At 36.3% G+C, this 21,842-nt stretch overlaps 1 protein-coding gene across 4 annotated transcripts in view; it reads right to left on the bottom strand.

Annotated features, from left to right (window-relative positions):
• Positions 1-21,842, bottom strand: part of LOC117916180 (molybdopterin biosynthesis protein CNX1) — a 34,295-nt gene that overhangs the window by 9,083 nt on the left and 3,370 nt on the right. For 2 of the 4 annotated variants that reach the window (XM_034832077.1, XM_034832079.1), the window contains exons 2-8: positions 21,543-21,669; positions 17,409-17,539; positions 2,883-2,984; positions 2,724-2,807; positions 892-1,119; positions 517-704; positions 81-179 (exon numbers count right to left, since the gene is read on the bottom strand). In XM_034832077.1, the coding sequence (XP_034687968.1) occupies positions 81-179; positions 517-704; positions 892-1,119; positions 2,724-2,807; positions 2,883-2,984; positions 17,409-17,539; positions 21,543-21,669 (959 nt within the window). Of the gene's footprint in view, positions 1-80; positions 180-516; positions 705-891; positions 1,120-2,723; positions 2,808-2,882; positions 2,985-17,408; positions 17,540-21,034; positions 21,175-21,542; positions 21,670-21,842 lie in introns of those variants that run through there. The other 2 variants (XM_034832080.1, XM_034832081.1) reach the window with 2 other exon arrangements.

Genomic DNA, 21,842 nt, shown 5'->3' with positions numbered 1-21,842 from the left:
TAGTAGGATCCCAACCTCTGAAAGTACTCAGATTACAAGGTCTAGAAAGATATCCTTAAACAAAGGGATCTGACTCTTACCCTGGATTGACAGATCCATCATTCCATCTAACAATGGCACGGTGGAATTCTGGTCGTACTGGATCTGTCTTTATTGATTGTCTGAGGCGAACCTGTACTCTGTACACAACAAAGAACAGAGAGAGGCATCATCAAATGAGTAACTCAAAACTGTTAATCTCATTTTTCACTCATGCAAGCATTGCCCTTCAGAGTGCCCAGTTGGTTAGGACGAATGCCGGGAGATGTGGTAGAGGTGCAGTCCTGGGTTCAATTCCTGCTACTGGTTGAATGCCCTGGATTACAAGTATTAGTTGTGACGGACACAGTCAGCACCCCAAGTTTTGAGTCCCCATGGAGAGTCCAAAGGCCTCGGCTATGGAAGGTTCCTCAGTTATTAGAAAAAAAAAAAAAAATCACTCATGCAAGCATTAGTTAGAAACACACACACACATACCTCAAGTGGGAAGGGTTTGCCCATCCAGCAAGACAGTGAATGGCAGGGACTACAAATAGATGAAAACAGACTAAACAGCTCACTGGATTTCCAGGCAACCCGAATGCAAGAATTTTCTTGGAAGTTGTATCTGCTGATTTTACAATGATCTCTGCAAATGTCACAGGCTTACCTGGTTTCATGCGAACCTAAAGAAAATCAACACCAAATTAAGATAATATAACACATCTCTATATTTCAATAACATAATATATCAGAACAGCACAACTGTCAACTGAATCTCAAGAATGGAAAATGAATATTTATGTTGAAATAACAAATTCTTGAGAAGAAGCAGTAAATCAAGCCAACTCAACAAATGCACCAATAGTCTACCTTGCTAAAATGCAAGGTCCCTCTCTTTCCAAGCAAAGGCTTGACAAAGTCCCTATCTCCCATGGAAACACCTCCAGAAATCAAAAGGATATCGATTCCAGCAGAGAAGGCACTATCCAAAATCCTCTGAATTTCTTCTTCATCATCATGAGCAATACCAAGATCAAGAATTTTGCAGTGCTGCTGCACTGCAGCAGCCAGTAGCATAGCACGGTTCGAGTCCCTAATCTGCATAGAGTTGAATTTTCTCAATTTTAAAACCTAGGAATGTAAAACACATGGAAAATCCAACACAACCTTAATCCCAAATCCAAATGCAATGTCTACGAATGTGAAAGTACTACACATGGTGCATCTGCATGTTGAGATATAAACACTGTTGAGTTCCATACAAGTCCTTGTGTAGCAACTTCAACACTAACAACAATTACTTTGTTCCATGAGTTCTTTTCTTGAGAAAACCAACATTTTCCTCACTTCCTTCTTTGGTTTTTTTTTTTTTTTTTTTTTTTTTTTTTTTTTTTTTTTTTTTTTTTTTTTGTTGGGGGGGGCGCAACAAAGAGGCTAAAACCCAAATCTATACATTGACTAAAATGAGATCATCAATGGAAAATATAGTCTACTTCATGTGAACCATATCAGAACTAAGCCACTAAAGACTAGAACAGAGGTCATCTTTATACAGGTCAAAGTTTAAGCGACAATGACATTTGAAGTATTTGGTTCTCACCCACGCATCCATCTCCACCAGACATTGCTCCCACCACCCCTCCCCAACCAGGAAAATAAGAATGATAAAAATAAATAAAAAATAAAAAATAGAACAAAACAAACTTACTCAAGGTTTATGAAATTCTTCAACATTTTAAACTCACACCTCATATTATATAAAAATGTTGAATATTAAAATTTTGAAAATTTCAATTTGATACAATATGACTTTAATGCATAGGATCATCACATAATCCACAAAATAAACTTCTTAAATTTTAGCTATGATTTTAATTCAAAATTCTAACTAGGCATATGCACTTGTGTGTTATTTATATACATGTCTTTATGTGTCATCTTTAAAGGTACAACTTTTCATATTCGTCATCATTCTTTTCCCACCATAAAAAAATTAAAAAATTAAAAAAAACCTAATATATAAGTAAAAGTTTTTAGTTCACTAATCACCATCATTTTCATTGTCAACATCTAAATTATTTAAATGAAAATTCTCCAATACGCATTATAAAAATAAACTTATTTGACTTATAGTATTTGATAAAAAGAATATAACTTTTCAAGTAGGATTATTTTACCTTTTTCTCCCTTCTATGATCAATTTCTAACGTTTTCACACGTTTTAAAAAAATTACAAAAAAATTTAAAATTGATTTTTCTTAAAAATTATAAACAGTGGTTGAAGACATATATTGCCATATCATTATATCACTTATCGTATCATGTATTGTAAGATACACTTTACAATATACATATAATTTCCATAAAAAATGTATCATATTGTTGTATCATATCATGTATTGTAAGTTTTTAAAAACCATGCTTACACCATTTTGTTTCAATTTCAAGCCAACTTTCAAAATTTTGGCCCTTTTTCATACAACATTTTCTAATTTCACTTATTCATTCCAATTTTGGTCCTGACGAAGGTTAGAACCAAAGCTTCAATTATAAACTCTTGCTGCCTTGTCCATGTTGAGAAGTCTAAAGTTCCTTTAGACTAAATCAAACCCAAAGATATCCATTTCAGAGTTATGTGTGGCAAACATAGACAACAGTTACCTCAACACCTCAAAGTTAGGTATCCAGCTGACATGAAGTACCTGACCACGATTTAGATGCCCAGTTGTTGGCTCAACAAGTTCATCCCCTGTAGAAAGCACAGCAATTGTTGGGGTAGGATATACCTACAAAACATTACTATGCATAAGCCTTCTATGAATTAAAATCAAGTGCAAAATGAAATTTTGATGTCATAATACCTTCACCATCATTACACCCACAGTAGCGAGTAAGCCAATTTCTGAAGCACCCACTAGTTCTCCAGACTTTAATACAATAGCATCTTTTTGAATATCACATCCCTGACCGAAAAAATATTTTAGTCACACTTTCGAAACAAAACCTTGTGAAACAAATCAACAATTATAGCAAAAAAACTCAGGTTGATTACCATTTGATTATAAGCACCATAGGAAAGCAAAAATTTCACAAAAATTAAGAGTGATGGAGTCATAAGTGGACCACATATTTTCTTCCTTTTGTATGTTCTCTTACAAAAATTTTATAAAATAATAATAATAAAATGCTCCTTCATTGGTCATAATAGATCTTTTCTCATAAACCTAGTGATACCAACATTAAGAAAACTAGGACTAGCAAAAGTTGTGTAGAGCAACCAAGTTTCGAAAAAGCTTATGTTGTTAGGATTTGAATCCATAACGTGTGTGTATATATATATATTTTATCAGAAGTCCATAGTGTATATCATATTCCAACACCTCCCCTCACTTGCAACCATGTTCCACCATTTTTTCTGGTCACAATAATTAGACAAATAAATAATGAGAGGACTTGAACCCATGAACTCCAACTAATCAAAGTTTTGATATCATGTTAGGCAACCAATTTTCCTAAAGTTTGAAGTTGCGAGGATTTGAGTCCACAATATATATCATGCTCCAACATTATGCTCTACCAGATTCCAAATATCCTAAGTCACATATTAGTAAAGTTTCAAAACCATTTTCAAATCTTACCAATACCAATTAAAACCCTATAACCATCTTCCTTGTTATACAAGGATACAAGAAGATAAGACAAAACAATCACTCCTTTTTAGTTCTTAATATCATGTTCCTTTTGAATTTCACATCCTTTAGCTAAATGGATGACTTGGTATACTTTCTAGTAAAGATACATTGTTCAAAATCCTTCTTTAGTCTAGTTCAAAGTTTTGAATTTGTAGTGTGTCTTATGGCATCCAAGAATCTACATCATCCTATCTTAGTTTGATGATAAAAAGATTCAATGCTTCTTTGATTATGAGAATTGTTAACTTGATTGGACATAATTCTTTTCCACCTTTCCTTTGTTATGCCATTGATCTCAAGACAACGTTCTCATGCAAGGATAGATGATCTAACAAATGGTATGCAATATGGATGACAAGTTGCAGCAATCGAGCACTTTTCTTTTTTATAGGCAAAAAAATATTATGAACATCACCTAAATAGAATAAGGCCCACCAAAGTACATAAATAGTATACAAAGGTGTCGAAAAGAGAAATTGATGGAGAGATTAACAAAAAACACTTCTGTAACATCAAAAAGAGCTCATCAATCAACAAAATCTAGGATAGACAGAGGCATTGTCCAAAGACTTTCTAGTCCAAAGTCAAAGAAAGCATAGAAAAGAGTTTTTGAGAGCTTGATCCGATTGTTCTTCATCAACAAAAGCTCTACAATTTGTTTCTTTCCAAATTATCTAAAGTAAGCATAAAAGAGTTGTCCTCCACACCTTCATCCACTTCTTCCCCCAAAAGTCCCCTACCAACGTAATAAAAGTTCTTTAACCCTTGTAAGCATCACCCACTCAACTTTAAACATTGAGACTAATAAGTGTCATGGTATTCTCGTGTTAACACAATGGAGAAGAAGATGATCCATTGATTCCTCCTCTACTCTACAAAGATTGCATCTATTTGTCAAAATCCATTCCTTTCTTTTTAGCTGACCTATGGTTAAAATCCCCCCCCCCCCCCCCCCCCCCCCATGTTACTTCCCACGCAAAGGAAACCCTACTTTTGTAGGCACCCCTAGATTCCACACAACTTTTACTAGAAAAGTTTCACTCTTTCTAGCTCCAAGCAAGAGTAGAAGGCTTTGATTGAGAAACTTTCCACCCTTTGATTCTTTCCAATGCCAATTTGTCTTCCATGTCCCTTTTAATTGAATACCTTTATAGCTTCACCACAAAGGCCTTAATACTTTCTAGCTCTCAACATTAAATTGTCTTGAGAAGCATGGATTCCATTGTCCACCCTCTCCAATCTCCCCCCAAATATCTACAATCCAAGCACCCTTTGAGTTTGCTATGGTGAATAAGAATGGGAAAGAGTGCTCAGTGTTGTGTCACTACACCAAATATCCATCCAAACTTCACTCTCCTTCCATTTCCGACCTCAAAATAAGTTTTGCTTTTAAAATACCCCTACCCTATCCTTACGACTTTCCATACTCTAACTCTATATCCATTCCTTAACTACAGGAGTACAACACCTCCTCCCCCCCCTCTAAGTTCTTCTTTTAGAAGGCATTCTAAGGATTGGACACCATTGTTCCAATGGAGCACTTATCTTTAGATTGCCTCTTCATCAAGAATATTTCATTGGATCCTTTGACATTTTTCAAGTATGATGTGAGGCTCCATTTTTGTTACTTTCTTAGAGTAGATTGACTCATCTGCTGCAAAATCAATTCAAGTTTACACGGTCAAAGGAGACTCATCTGACATGGAAGGAATTCAGATTTACTTGATCAAAGGAGTGTGAGTGAAGCTTTCAAGAGTTGAAGAGTAGATTGGTGACAACACCTATGTTGACTATATCATTTGGATAAAGAGAGTATGTAGTGTACAGTGAGGCACAACTTAAGGGTTCAGTTTTGTACTCATGCGACATGGCAAAACGATAACTTACACATTTCACTAGTTGAAGCACTATGAGACCTTATCCCACATATGATGGAGTCAATAGCAATGATTGTCTCTTTAAACATCCACAGAAATTACCTTGTTTTCTTTATTTGATTTAATTGATTAGCTAAGGTGCAAGTGAGGCAAGGGTGTTGTTTTTTGTGTATTCCTCGTCTTTTTTGGCCTTAGGTGCCTTGTACACATCATGTATACTTTTATATGCCCTTCTTTAGGCGCTATTTAATACAATCGATTTTACCTATCAAATAAAAAAAATTCATATGCACATTATCAAGAGTGTGTTGAGAGCTTGTGTGTTAAACCTTAGGGGTGGATGGAAAAGACACCTATTGTAGTTGGAGTTGGCCTAGAATAACAATTATAAATCCAATATTAATATGGCACACTATAAGAGTTCCAAATCAAATCGCTTTAGAAAGAAGATCTTTTTTTCTCTAGCTTTGCTTTTGAAAGTGCTATGCGATTACTTCTTCCGTTCAAATTAGACCCATCTACCATCATGGAGAAGGGGCATGGTGTTGAAATTTTTAAATATTCTCTCTTAAAAGGTTGTGTCATCATCTCATGTTGTAAGATGTTTGGTCAAGTCCCATAATGAGTGAAACCCTCATTCTACGTCCATGAGGGTCTTGAACGTTCTCAAATGAACTTCTAAGAATGACCACTAAACATAAAAGATTTTCTATCATAGTTCTATCCTAGCGAGGACATTGGTAGAACCTAAGTTGGTTCAATTGACGGCAAAAAGGTCAAATTGATCATAACACAACCTTGTGTAGCTTGAAGGAGGCTAAAGAGCCACATAGACACACAACATAAGGATTAGGAGTTTAGTGTTAGAGATTACAGTTTGTGAATCTCCTATGAGAGTGCTAATGACATTTGGAAAGCCAAGGAAGTTAAGCTTGTGCTCTATGGGACCATTTGAGATCTTGGAGCATATTAGGTAGGTGACACATTGTGTTACATTGTCACCTAACTTACAAAGGATTCACAATGTTTGCTATGTAACATCATTGATGAAGTACATATCATATCCTTCTCATGTGTTTAGACATGACACTTTGGAGAGTGGATGATCTATCTTATGAAAAGCAACAAATGCAATTATTGGATAAGGGAGAGGGACAGATGGAGAGAAAGAGTCTTCAAGAACAAGATGGTAATGCTAGTGAAAGTCTTCTGAAGGAACTACTAGTTGAGAAGGCCACTAGGCTGACTAAGTAGGACGTGCAAAAGACCCTTATTTGCTTTGTACTTGAGTTTTGTAATTCCAAAGATGAAATTCTTTAAAAGGGGAGAACATAACAACCCTATATTTGTGCCTTAATAAAATTATCTTATGAAAAATTCTTTTTTTTTTTCTTTATTTTGATGACATGGTATATGTTGCCTGATTTTTCTAAGGGAATTAGAGATAGTTAGGTTGCTTTTTTAAAATATAAGAAAGTGAATGCTATTTGATGAACCAAAATAGGGAATTTGAGTGATTGAAATATCAAGAAACATATAGCAAAACTTGGAGATTTAGAAAGGGTAAATGAGGAATCTCACATGAATTCAAGTTAGATACTAGGTAGGCTGCTTAATATGATGCAATAAAAATGTATCAAGAGAGGGTATACCTTCTTTTTATTGAGTATCAAGAGAGGGTATATCTGGTGTTTGGTGGATAATAGGAGGCATCTTGGTCTAAGGAAAATATATTAGAGTATCAATATAACAGATGGCTAACTGGAAGAAAAATCTCTGCTTTTTTATTGAGCTTTGAGTGTTTGGCTGAAAAGAAACTAGAGAGAAAGTGAAGGAAACTTTAGAACAGAAGTGGTCATGAAAAGGTAGAGAAAATCTCTACTCTGCAGTGTAGACTTTTATGTGAGCTTCTAACCCTTCAGTGCTGATGATCTTGGAAAATGGAGTATTTTGAGTTCTTGGAAAATGGAGTATTTTGAGTTACATTTCGGTGTTGATAATGGAAATAGAGACTAGTTTTAGAATCTACTTAATAAGTCTTGTTTGCTGCTAGAATTTGGTGAGTATCACGTTGTTGAGTAGTCTTTGTTTTTATTGTGTTTTGAGCTCCCTCTTCATTTCAGATTGTTTGAACACGTAGAAATTAGAGGAAAATGGAGCAAAATTTTTCAAAAGAGTGAGGGTATGAAGCTGGGTCTCCATCTTCAACCTAATGGTGGAAATACTACTATGGAAGCAACTCCATGAAAACCTTTGTACTAGTGTTAATTCAATTGATTTAAACTTTGAACTAATTTTGTTTTGATACTTAGATTTCTACATTTTACAATTTAGACTTTAGGATCTTGAAGAAATTTCACAATCTTGAAGTTTAATGAACAAAGGAATTGATGAATGACAATGATGGATCATATCAATCTTAATGTGGGTTCATCTTGTATATGGTATCGGAGGAATCCTTGAATTGGGGTCTTTAATCTAGAAATTTTCTTATTAATCAAGCTAAACTTATTCTCCAAGTCAGGTTTGTTTTAAAATTTATTTGAGAAATTTTGGGTGTTTGAAAATAAGGAAAATAGTAGAAGACTTAAAATGGGTCAAGGAGACCTAATTTGTGGAATTCATTTAATTGAGGGTGTTTTGAGCATCAAATGATCAGGTTTTCAATCTTAAAATATTCTAGACTTGTTAAAGATTAAATTTGAAAGTTCCATTAATTTTAGTGTTAGTAAGAAATGATATAAAGTGGAAGGAAAATTCAAAACTATGGGAAAAACGAAGAAAAATGATTTTATACAAATCTCAATTAATTGAGACAGAGGACTCAATCAATAGAGCATCCCAAATGATCAGCACATAGGACTTGATTGACTGAACCCTGTAATTCAGAAATTTTGATTTTTATGGCTCTTTTGATATTTTCAAGTTTCTGTAAAATAAATCAAGGCTATATAGTTTTAGATTTTGGTTTCAAAAGAAAGAAACTCAATTAGGAATTTCCACTTGGAGTCATTTGAGTAGTTCTCAGGAGGATATTTTGGTATTTTCCCTAGAAGAGTATTTTGGTCATTTTATAAGGTCAAGCCTAATTGCATATATTTCATCCTTGTGTTCAAGGGAGAATATTGGGCCTAACAAAGTTAATTGCTGAGTTTTGCTTATTTATCATGGGAGTAGCTCTATGATGTGCAAGCTTTTTCTAGGTTTTCCCTAAATGATATTAATTATTTATTTATTTATTTATTAGTTGATAGACAAATATCCATTATATTAATAGCACCTAAAAAAAGAATTTGCTAAAGTATATATGTGTATATAACGGATATACAAAAAGCAACTCTCACATATTTCATAAAGCTCAACCAATCAATTAAGTCTAAACAAAGAACAATCTTCTATGTACACTTTAACCACTCCAAAAAATTATACATAAATGACTATTTACCTGCTTCATCTGCTTTTTTTGGTATTCTTATATAAATATATAAGAAACAACGGACGAGGAGTCCTCATTACCACAGAAAGCTAATAAAAAAAATATGGAAAAACTCCTCTCATATGGAGACTCAACCAAATGGCCTAGTCCAAAGAAGAATAGCTTCCCCTTAACCCCCATCAAAGCTCCTCTCATTGTTTTTTCCATATTCTCAAACACTCACCTATTTCTCTCATTCCATATGGCCCATAATAAGCATAAATGAGCATCTCTCCAATCTTTCTTCCTCTTTCTCCCAACGAAGGATCCATGCCAACACAAGAAGGCATTCTTTATTGAGGAGAGAACAACCTACTTTATTCCAAACAGAGCATATAACATCTCCCACAAGGTGACTACTTTTTTAGCAATGAAGGAGGATGTGATCAACCGTTTTTTCTTCTTTACACATATAACATTTATTTGGCATCTTCTATCCCCTTCTTTTGAGCTAGTCCAATGTCAATATCCTTCCCCATGTGGCTTGCCAAGCAAAAAACCTGACTTTTGATGGAACCAAAGGACATTAAACAATTATCGACAAGAAAGCCTCTGTATTTCCATTGAATAAAGAGTAGAGATATTTAACTGAAAAATAACAAGTTTTGTGTTCAGCCAAACCAGTTTATTCTCAATGCGCTTATCAATTGACTACCCCCATCTCCTCTAGCTCCTAATCATGAAGCTATCTTGAAACAAGAATTCCAACATCCCCCTTCCCTTTCTTGGTCTCACACCTCAACCACTCATGCATCTCTGGCAATAGCTATAGAAAACATAGCAAAAAAACCTCCCCAAGGGAAATTCACCATACCAATTATTCTTCCAAATTTTATCTTCCACCCATTACCCCCTCTAAACTTGATCCTACTATGAAAGTCTCCCACCCACTTCTGATTGTCTTCCACACTCCTACTCCATGCCTTTCCCTCACTATTCTTAAGCACCATCTTCCCTCTTCCTTCCTATATTTTCCTATAATCACCTTCTTCTAAGAGGATTCCATCTTAGTGGCAATTCCCCAACTTCATTTACCTAAAAAAAACTTTACTGAGATTAGTCATAGTTCAAATGCCCAAACCCCAACTCCCTCTTGTCCATGCAAATTGTCGATCAATTTACTAGATGAAGTTTTTTCTCCATATCATCCACCCCCTAAAGGAAACCCCTTTGAAATCTTTTTTGCCTTTAAGCTAACTCAGTATTACAAATACTGGCATCAAATAAATTAGTAAGCTAGAGAGAGTACTTTTTCTTGATATATATGTTCAGAATTAAATTTTATTTCCAATACTCACATGAGATATTTTTATTTAATGATGCTTTAGTCAAAAACATGTTAGAAATGTTGTTTTAGAAATGTATGTATGTTTTTTTTTTATTTATTTATTGGAAACGACACATAGATATATTGATAGAAAAAAGAAGTACAATAAGAAGGATGAGAAATCCTCCCGCCAAAGAAAACTAAATTACAGGAAAATACACAGAAAACAAACGAACTCTCTATAAAGGACCATTCCTTATGGAGTACACACCGCTAACCAATCAAGTTGTAACACATTAAGGGGAGTCCCCTTAAACGCCTTGGAACAGAAAGCCCAAAGAGAAGCAAGGAAAACAATAGAGTCCCAAAGAAACTCTGAATTCCTTGCTTTATCCTCGAAAATCCTCGCGTTTCTTTCCCACCACACAACCCGAATTAGAGCGATGCTCACAGCTTGCCACAAAACTATCCCCCTCTTAGAAGTACCAAAACCATTAAATTTGATGGACATCATGTCAAAGATGCTCCTCGAGGGGACCTAATCCATCTTAACTAACTAAAATAACCTGTGCCACAACCTAATCGTCAAGGAACAATGAAGAAAAAGATGATCTACTGATTCCCCATGCTTCATGCACAGAATACAAATATCAGAACTAAAGGCTTGTAAGGTCTTCTCATTTGTAGCATGTCATTAGTATTCACCTTCTTGTGTGCCACTAACCAAACAAAGGACTTCACTTTGAAAGGAACTTGAGAATTCCAAACGAACTTAGAAGGGAAAACCTGAGAAGATCCAAAAAATTGAGATAATGCTAGAAAGAAGGATTTGACTGAAAAAAGCCCTGAAGAGGATAATGGCCAAAATCTGGTATCTGGGACCAAAGGAGATAGATGCAATTCATCAAGTGACTGCATGAGGCCTTCTAAGTCCTCTATCTCAGAATCTAACAGGTTACGGCAGAAATTTAAATTCCAAGAGAAAGGACGAGTAGGACCGAGAACTGAAGAAATAGGAATGTTTTTTTCCACGACTACTCTAAATAGTCTTGGATATTGGGTTCCCAAAGGTTGGTCCCCCCACCACAAATCTTCCCAAAACCGAATTCTTTCCCCATTTCCTACCACAAACCGAGTAAACAAGGAAAACTCCTGAAAGACTTGTGCAATAGCCTTCCAAGGACAGCGATGTGACCATCTGACTAAAGTGTTAACATCCCAACCATTGGAGTGTGAACCATAAATGCTTAATATGACCTAATGCCATAGAGCTGAACCCTCTCTAGGATACCTCCATAGTTATTTCCCTAAAAGAGAGAGATTCCTCAAAGAAATATTCCCAAAACCCAAACCCCCTATTGCCTTCGGTTTACACACATCCCACCTCACTAAATGATCTCTTTTGCCTTCCTCAATCCCTGACCATAAAAAAACCCTTTGCAACCTCTCGATTTTTGTAGCCACTGAAGCGGGTAACTTAAATAAAGAAAGGAAGTAATAGGGCATATGCGTAAGGCAAGATTGGCTAAGAGTTATCCTTCCCCCGAAGGATAAGTAGGCCTTTTGCCACCCATCTAATCTACTTGAGATTCTCTCAATCACTGGATCCCAAAAGCCACACGCCTTAGGGTTCCCACCCAAAGGAAGACCCAGATAGAGTATAGGCCAACCGAAAGCCTTGCAATCAAGCATCTCAGCCAATCTTGAAAGATGAACCTGATCAAGATTGATGTCATAAATACTACTCTTGTCAAGGTTGACCTTGAGTCCAGAAATGTGCCCAAACACTAACCAAAGACTCTTGATAGTCTGCAAATCTTCTTCCCTAGTGTTAGAAAAGAAAATGGTATCATCAGCAAATTGCAAATGGGACACCCTAGTTCTGTTTCTACCCACCCTGAAACCCTCCAACATATTTCTTTCCTCTGCTCTCATAAGCATCCTACTCAGTACATCTACGACTAAAATAAACAAAAAATGGGATAAAGGGTCACCTTATCTTAATCCTCTCGATGCCTTAACCCACCCTTTAGCGCTACCATTCACCAAGATTGCATAAGATACCGAGGATACACATCCACTCATCCATTTCCTCCATCTAGGACTGAACCCCTTCTTCTCTAACACATGATCCAAAAAATCCCACTTCACATGATCGTAGGCCTTTTCAAAGTCTATTTTGAAGACGACACCTTCCTCCCCTAATCGTTTTCTCTCGTCCATTATCCCATTCGCTATAAGAACCGCATCCAAAATTTGTCTCCCTTGAACAAAAGCGCCTTGAGTATAGTGGATGGTCTCATGTAGAACCCCTCTTAGACGCACTGAGAGCACTTTGGCTATTATCTTGTAGAGACTAGTGATCAAACTAATGGGTCTAAATCTGATATTTTCTTTGTCAATCTCTTTTTGGGTAATAGAACAATGAAAGAGGCATTAGTGCTTTGATTGATAATTCCACTCCTATAAAATTCTGCGAACACTCTCACCAAATCCTCCTTAATCACATCCCAACAGTCTTGGAATACTGCAATAGTAAAGCCATCAGGCCCTGGAGCCTTGTCCCTATCCAGCTGAAAAATGGCCTTAGAAATCTCTTCTTCAGTGAAAGGGGAATCCAACCTTAACACGCTCTCTTCCGAAATAGGGGACCAATCTAATCCTTCAACACTCCAAGATTCTCCTATAGGGCTCGCGTAGAGCTTTTCAAAATAAAGTAAAATCTCCTCTGTGATACTCTCGGCATTCTTCAACACTAAGCCCCTCTCATTCTCCAACTCCTTGATATATTTCCTATTTCGCCTGTCATTAGCCACTTTATGATAAAACTTCGAGTTACAATCCCCTTCCTTAACCCATTTCACCCTAGCTTTTTGTCTCCAATGAATTTCCTCCCTCAAAATTAATTCCTCTAGCTCCCCTTTTCTTGAGGCTCTTTGACTTAACAATTCAGAAGTGAGACCCCCTACCTGCTCAATGGCATCAAAGTTAGCTAAATCATTGAGGATACTTTTCTTCTTTTCATTAAGCTCTCCAAAAGAAAACTTATTCCACTCCTTCAATTTGGCTTTAACATATTGTAGTCTCCTCATGAACTTGTGGCCTTCCCATCCGTTTCCTTGAAAACCACTCCACCAATTTCTAAAGTTCTCCTTGAAATTAAGATGTTGTAGCCACATATTCTCAAACCTAAAAGGTGTTGGGCCCCGCATAAACGGGTTGGTATCCAAAACAATTGGCTAGTGATCCGAGATCCTTCTAATTAGGGCTTCTTGAAGGCCTTGGGGAAAGAGCTGCCCCCACTCATTTGAGTAAAGAAAACGGTCCAATCTCTTACACACGAGAGACTCTTGCAAATTTGACCAAGTGAATGAAGCGTTTCAAAGAGGTGGATCAAGCAATTCACATTCTCTAATAAAACTATCAAAGTCCCTCATGCTTGAAGTTGGACTAGAACCCCCCAATTTTTCTGAACTTCTCCTTATGACATTAAAATCGCCACCCACACACCATAACATAATGAAATGTATGTATGTTTTAAACATAATGAACTCTTGAATATGTTCATCTTAGAAATGAAACCTATAATTAGCATGTGATTTATGACATCTAACATTGAATTTGGAACCACAAATATTTTTTTTTTTTAGATAAGTGAGCGCAAATAAATTAAGGGGCAAAAAGCCATAAAGCATACAGGAAGAATACATAGCAGCCTAAGCAAAAACACATGAACAAATCACTCACCACCCCTTAAGGAACGGCAAGCCATTCCAAAAAACCTAAAAGCGAAGAGGACTCCTCTCCCATATACACCCTAGCCCAACTCCACAAGTTACAAACAAAAGAATTTTTCAACTTTTGGATAGCTAGAGCGGCCCCCCTGAAAGCTAATCTATTTCTTTCCTTCCAAACCGTCCAAAAAATACACAACGAAATGGAAGTCCAAATCTTTTTCCTCTTTTTCCCCACAAAAGGACCCCTCCAACTAAGTAACATCTCTTTGACTGTCTTTGGGAACACCCAATTAGCCCCAAACAAGGCAAGGACAATCTCTCAGAGAACCCTTACAACTATACAGTGTAAAAGAATATGATTTACATTTTCCTCTTCACAACCACACAAAAAGCAACGATTTGGAAGATGCTAGCCCCATCTTTGAAGCCTATCCAAAGTTAGGACCTTCTCCCAAGTAGCCTCCCAAGCAAAAAAATCAACTTTGGATGGGACCTTGTCCACTCAAATACTCTTTTTCGGGAAGGTGATGGCACTAGGGACTGTCAACAGCTTGTAAGCATCTCTAATCCGAAAAAGACCGTGTCCCCCTCCTTTCCATATCATTGAATCCTCTTCAGGAGAAATCCTCAAGTCCCTCAGCATATGAAACAACTCTCCTAAAGCGTCCAGCTCCCAATCGTTAGAATTTCTAGAGAGTCTTATATTCCAACCTCCTTGGCCAAGGCTAGAATCCCACATCTCATTTACCGAGGCGTTCCTTTGGGCCGCCAAGGCAAACAACTGGGGGAAAGTTTGGGACAACGCCTCATTACCGCACCACTGATCAATCCAGAAATTAACCTTGGTCCCCTCTCCCACCTTGAACTCTATATTATCCCAACACCAATACGACTCCTTCAAGATTTCCTTCCAACCCCCACTCCAAACGTTCCGCAAGCCTCATTAGTTCTCCAACCAAAACCCACATAGCCATACTTCACCCCGATCACCTTCTTCCAAAGGATTTCCTTTTCAAAGGCAAATCTCCAAATCCATTTGCCCAACAAGGCCTTATTCAGGAGATCAATCTTCCGAATGCCTAGACCTCCTTTCTCCTTTTGGGTGCACACCACCTCCCAATTGATTAAATGGATTTTTCTTTCCAGGCTTCCCCTTCCCCAAAGAAAATCCCTTTGTAATTTTTCGGGCCTTTTTGCAACTAGCTTGGGCATTCGAAAGAGAGACAATTGGTAAATAGGTATACTGGCCAAAGTGCTCTTAATGAGGGTAATTCTCCTGCCCTTTGACAAATATTGTCTTTTCCAAAGGGCTAGCCTTCTTCTCATTCTTACTTCCACCCCGTCCCACATAGCCGTGGCCTTGTGATTGGCTCCAAGGGGCAACCCCAAATAAACAGTAGGAAGGGCCCCCACTCTACACCCTATCTCCACAGCCAATTAGTTGATGTCTTCAACCTCCCCAACCGGAATTACTTCACTCTTGGCTAGGTTTATTTTAAGACCAGAGGCTACCTCAAACCACACCAAAATCCAACTTAAATAGGTAAGGTGATCTTGCCTTGCTTCACAGAAGATAATAGTGTCATCAACAAATAGTAAATGGGACACATTCATCTCCATTCCCCCCCTCCCTCGAAGACTAAAGCCGGAAATGAATCCCCCATCAACAGCCCTTGTTAAAAGCACACTTAGCACTTCCATACCCAACACAAAAAGGTAGGGAGAGAGTGGATCTCCTTGGCACAACCCCCTGGAATTTGGAACCACAAATATGAAGTACATGTTTAGAACTATTTTAGGCATGGCATGTAACCTATTTTTGATAGCTACATGATTGACAATTTTAGAATGTTGACTACTTGTAGGAAATTTTGTCATGCACACCTAAAGGCAGTGTAGCATGGTTATTTCTGGAATAGCAATCAAGGTTGGACCTGATGTCAGTTATTTTTTCCAGAAGCACTAATGTCAAACATCGATTTCTTATAAACTATGTTGATGTAGAGGATTACAACAATGTATAGGCATCATGATTTGATGAAATATGACTCAAAATACATAGCCCAATTAGTCCATATTGCATATTATAAGAGATCACATGAAAATTTGAGTACTATCACCCTATTAGATATTTCATATGGTTTTGGAAATGGTTTTATTACCCTAAGAACCCTAATACTTGCACATCATACTTTTACTCAATGGACTTATGTTTGCTCCATCATACCTTTTCTTTTTCCCTTTTTTTTTTTCATAAGGGGTCTAAATCTGAAGCTAGAGAGGATCAGTTCGAATAGAATCCAGTGAAGCAAGACAAATAATCATGGTTGCCTTATCTTGTTATGTGTAACAAAGCACTTCCAACCATATAGATATTGTCTACTCTAGGGCAAGGGCCTTCATAACTTTAAAACGTATCTACAAAGTTAAAAGGATTTCATACATATATAGTAACATTATATATCTATAGGCTCCTATTAACCATGTAGACACGTTCTAAAGCTGTGAAAACCTTTGAGCCTAGCAAACAATTTTCATAAGGTTGGGAGTAGGCTATTACAAATGGTATCAAAGTTGATCATCAACCTCAGTGTGGGAGTTTGTTTAGCCTATAAAGGGTGTCTGTCTGTTTAGCCCCGCAATCCTATGACACACAACAAGGATGTCCTATCTACATGGGGGGATGATTGTAAGAGAAAATAAGTTTCTAGCATTATATATGTATAAGTTTCTCTTAACCATGTAGACACATTTTAAAACCTTGAGAGCCCTTAGACTTAGAAAGGACAGTATCTGTACAATTGGGAGCGAGTTGTTACATTATGTCTATATGAGGACATGTAGCCCTTTTATTTTTTCCATACTACAATATTTGTATGTGAGGCCATATAGCCTTTTAGGGGATTATTACAATTGAACTGCTTGTTTATGATGCATTTCTTCAACTTTAAGGTAGTTTCTTTCCCTTATGCTTGATATAATTTTCAACTTCTTTTACTTGAACAACACCAAAGTCACTATAGGATCAAGGCATTAACTAATTATCATCCTAAAAAATATAGCATATCACCATCAAGAAAAATGTTCCAAGATAAAAAACTTAGTCCCAACTATAAATGAGGAAATTTGTTTGCAAAAACTATGTATCATAATGAATCTTAGGAGTTGGCATTTGTGCAAAGCACTTGTTTGAATTCCAAAAAGTTTTCCCATATTAACACTGAACCTATGTTGCGAAAATCAATATGACATCCTGGATGCAGATAAGGTTGCTTTTATTAAACTGACAATTAAGTTCAACATCATTGCAGTATAACTTGCAGGCATAACAAACCATACCACTGGACGAATATCAACCCCTTTGCAGGTTTGTGTCAATATCCTTACTCGCTTCGAATCACCTAAAGGATCTTTTATTAGTTCACTGTCCTCAACTTGGACAACGGCATCAGCACCATCAGGTATAGGACCTGAAAAGAAAAAAGGGACCAAAAAGAAATCGAAGGGAATCAATGCGCAGAATGGAATTAGGATGGTTTGTCTGGGTTAAAAAAATAAACCACAGGTATAATTTTCAGAAAACCCCCAACATTTATTTTGCACAAGATGATCAAATTAACAGATTTATGATCTTTGAAGTGTTTGGGAATGCATGAAAACCCTCAAACCTAGTAAAACAAAGTCATTAATTTTTTGTAGTAATTCTATCCTCTAAGACTGCATAACTTATCATCCCCCAAAATTTGCAGCACAGTGTCCTATTTTGAGAAGCTACAAGAAATAGACATTTCATTGAATTTTAGAAAGGAATTATAGAACAAAGGAATTTCAGCACAACACGGCAAGATGTGAGCCTGTGCACATCATAAAAGCAAGCAAGTACCTAAGTTCTTGGTGAGTCAATCTGCTAACCTCATTGGTGTACCTCAACATCCAATCCACCTATTTTAATAGATCTAGAATCTTCCAAGCCCACATATCCCATCTCCATGTTCCCTTTTTCCCTTGAGCAACCCACTTAATAACAGTTGAATCCTTTTCCTCTCAGAAGTTAGTAATCCCCACAAATTTTAGCCTCAGGAAAGCCTTCTATCAAAGCCTGGGATTTAGGCCTCTATAGTCAAACCTGCCTTAGACAAAGCCCTAATGACAATACCATGATGGTCACAAAGCACCCCACCAATCCCCACCTGGCCCTAATTTTCATGGAACGTCCATCAAAAAACTTGAGGTCCCAATGGTGAAAGTTCTCAAATTTGATTAACCAAAATCCAAGTCCTACAAGTGATACCACTACATGCCTCTCTCTAATCCAACAAAATCATGCCAAGAGGAAAATCTTTGTGGAAACTAACCCCCACAAGGAAGACATTGAACATAATTCCACAAGGATTTAATTTGACCTCCTTTTATCCCAGAAAATCTCATCATCATCATCTCCATCTAAATCAACATAGAACAACAGGCACCATGCCAAAGCACGACACCTTTGGGACTCACCCCAAAACATCTTAAAGCAATGAATATCAACTCTGTACCATCCTTAGGGGAAAGGTTTAAAATATTGCAATATTTATATCATCAAAATATTGTGATATTTCAGCGATATATCGTCGAAATACCATCTATTGAAGGGTATCGACAAGATAATACCCTTTAAAATATCGACCATCCTATATTTCCTTGTATTCATGTTTCTATCACTGATATTTCGGTGATATATAGATATTTTGCCAATTTTTCGGTGATTTTAATGTATGTCATCAATTTTGTGAATTTCAAAATTTTGAATTGGCTTCCAAAACTCAACCAAACAATTCTGGCCCTTTGAAGCAACACTTTGGTATATTGGTTGACCGATGTGGGATTGCATTTCAAGGATGCAATGAAAAACAACTCGATGGTGTAGAGACGTGGGATTGAACCTATGACCTCAAGTTCAAAATGGGTCGACCATGCCACTAGGCCAACGTTGCTATTTATAACATATTTGACACACATTTATATATATTAAACTCATAAGCAAACATTCTGTACAAGATTCATAAGGTAAATGTCACTTATGTATTTATATGATAAATATTATCCATATATATAAATACATATTATCAATTATATATACACAAATTAATATACATTTTTATATATATTATAAATTAATTAAAATATTGATTATAGTAAGTAAATTAATTTTAGTTATTACGTATTTTGTATAATAATTAAATATAAAATAAATAAAATTATCAACATTTTAAAATTAAAAATACTAAATACATATATCATCAATTTTTTTATGTTTTTTAATATATCCAAATTTGATAAATCTCTATAAAATAAATTTTTAAATTTTGAATATTATTATTGGATATGATAAATTATATCATACATATATAAATTTCTTTAAAAAAACACCTAAAAATGTCCATTATTACCTCTTATATCATTTTTTTAGAATTTTTCTAAACATTTTTATGAGTTTTGATCAATATCCGTAAAATCGAGTTACCAATATATCCGTAAAAACCGATATTTTTATCCTTGCTTAGAGGGGAACCTAAGATAAGACCACATCCCAAATCATGACATTAGATTCAATCATCACACTTTAAGCACATCCATACATCTTCCAAAGGAAACCAATTTTCAGCCAACTTGGACTTAGCCAAGTCCAGTACATATTAGGACCCTAACTTGCAGTATTTAGAAAACAAAACCAAGTCTTGGACAAACTTTCAAAATACCAATGGAATTAACTATTTCCATCTTAAATATCTATCTCTCCAATGCAATAGATGTCACTCAATTCAGATAGAAATATATCCAAATCAAAATATTTTCTGGTTATTTAATTAGAGAGTTAAGATCGTTAATAATTCACAGAAAAGGCATTTTTCATTTCAAAATAAAGAAAACCTAAATACGTGCGGCTTATTAGCCTTTTCTAATATATTTGGTTGTTTATCTATCAAAAAAAAAAAAAAAAAAAAGAAACCTAAATCATTGCACATATAAAAATTGCTCTCTTCACTCAGCTGGATTTAGATTGTGTGATCTTTTTGGAAAATACAAATTGTTAAATTTTGTGATTTCTCAATTTTAGTCAATCAAAATTTATTCTCAATAATAGATCTGAAAAATCATTGAAGGAGCATGTTAACAAGTATTTTTTACAAATGTTTTAGTTTATTTATTGAACTTGCTAATGAGTAGTCAAAAGCTTTCTTGTCGAGGCAATCCTACAAACTCATGACCTAATTGGGTACTAATCAGATGATCCTAGGCTAACTTTCTAAGCAGTTGATTGCTAGTAGAGGCAACCAGAGCAGAGTATTCTCCCACAATTCCCCAGCCTCAACACCCCTTCCTCATCCAAAAGGGAAGAAAATCACACCCATCCGATTCATTAATCTCTAAAACCCATGATTGCATGTTCCATGAGTAGCTTTATGATTTATCCAACCCTTTCAACCATCCTACCTCTGATTTCTCCTCAACAAAGCCTTAATCCCAGATATATGGGGCAAGTCACCATCTCAGAGTTATTCTTTTCTGTCCATGCCCCAACCCAGAATTTCAATACATGAAAATTCCCACCCACTTCATAAAAAAATTCATTCTAAATAATTTCAAAGAGACAACCAGAGTGGTGCCTCTAAGAGCAGAGCAGATATGCTAGCTCTAAGAATGCTAGAAAACACATATGACACGTTCACTGGGATTATCATATTTTGTTCAGGAGCAAGGGTTTGAGAATTGAGATACATGGGGTGGGCTGGATCAGGACCTATATTTTTTCAGTAGGAATATATGAGAGATCTTGGCTAGAGAGATCCCTATATCTGTTCCTTTACATCATTATGAAGGAAAATGGAGGTTTTCAGCAGGTTGCTTGCTCATCCCAGGTACAGTTATTTTACTGAGGGCTCTGAGGTGGGCTTGAGGGAAGAAGACAGGGAAGAACATACCATATCTGCTGTGTGAAGATGATAGCATTTGGGTCCAATTTCACCCAAATGCTGAGCTCTGGTGTCACATTCCTATCATCCCACAATGTCCATAAGTGCAATTGGGTAAATTGTCAGAAACCCTTTTATGCCCAGAGCATCTGCAAGAGAAAATCAGCCCTCAATTGCTCTTTCTTACAAAACACAACCTTGGATCAAGCACAGATAGGGTCTTCTTTATACAATATGAAGAGTAGAAACAACTTTACTCAACATTCAATCCTTCCACCCTGTCTCCTGTTTGCCTGTTTATATGAGACACTGTTCTCTTCTGGTTTCTAATTACACATAAGGTTCCAAGCCAAAAACCTAAATTTACCCATATACTACAGTTCAGACATTCCTGAATCATGAGTAATCACAAATAGGTATGTCAGACAATGGGACTTGCACATTGTCCAGAACATAAACCACAAATAATAATGACCATACAGACAAATGTATATAGATTCAGGATTATTGGACTCACCGCCAGTTGTTACGTATGCAACAGTTCCAGGAGTCACAATCACACCAACTCCATCATTTCCAGCTCTTGATTCAGTAATTATGGGATATTCACCAGGCCCATCTGAAGCAACTACAGCATAACCATCCTACACAACCCAGTTTAAACTGTGAGTATCACTAGCCAAGGAAGCAAGTTAAGAAATGGACAGGTGCATCCAAAACTTCTAGTGATCCAACACATACATAAAATTGAGATAAATTTGACATACATTGCCTGGTCAACATAAATTTGAGGTGAAAACAGGTGTTGTAAATAAGT

The sequence above is a fragment of the Vitis riparia genome, chromosome 6, assembly GCF_004353265.1.
Source record: "Vitis riparia cultivar Riparia Gloire de Montpellier isolate 1030 chromosome 6, EGFV_Vit.rip_1.0, whole genome shotgun sequence".
Lineage (NCBI taxonomy): Eukaryota > Viridiplantae > Streptophyta > Magnoliopsida > Vitales > Vitaceae > Vitis > Vitis riparia.
This window is presented reverse-complemented; position numbering and strand designations above follow the sequence as displayed.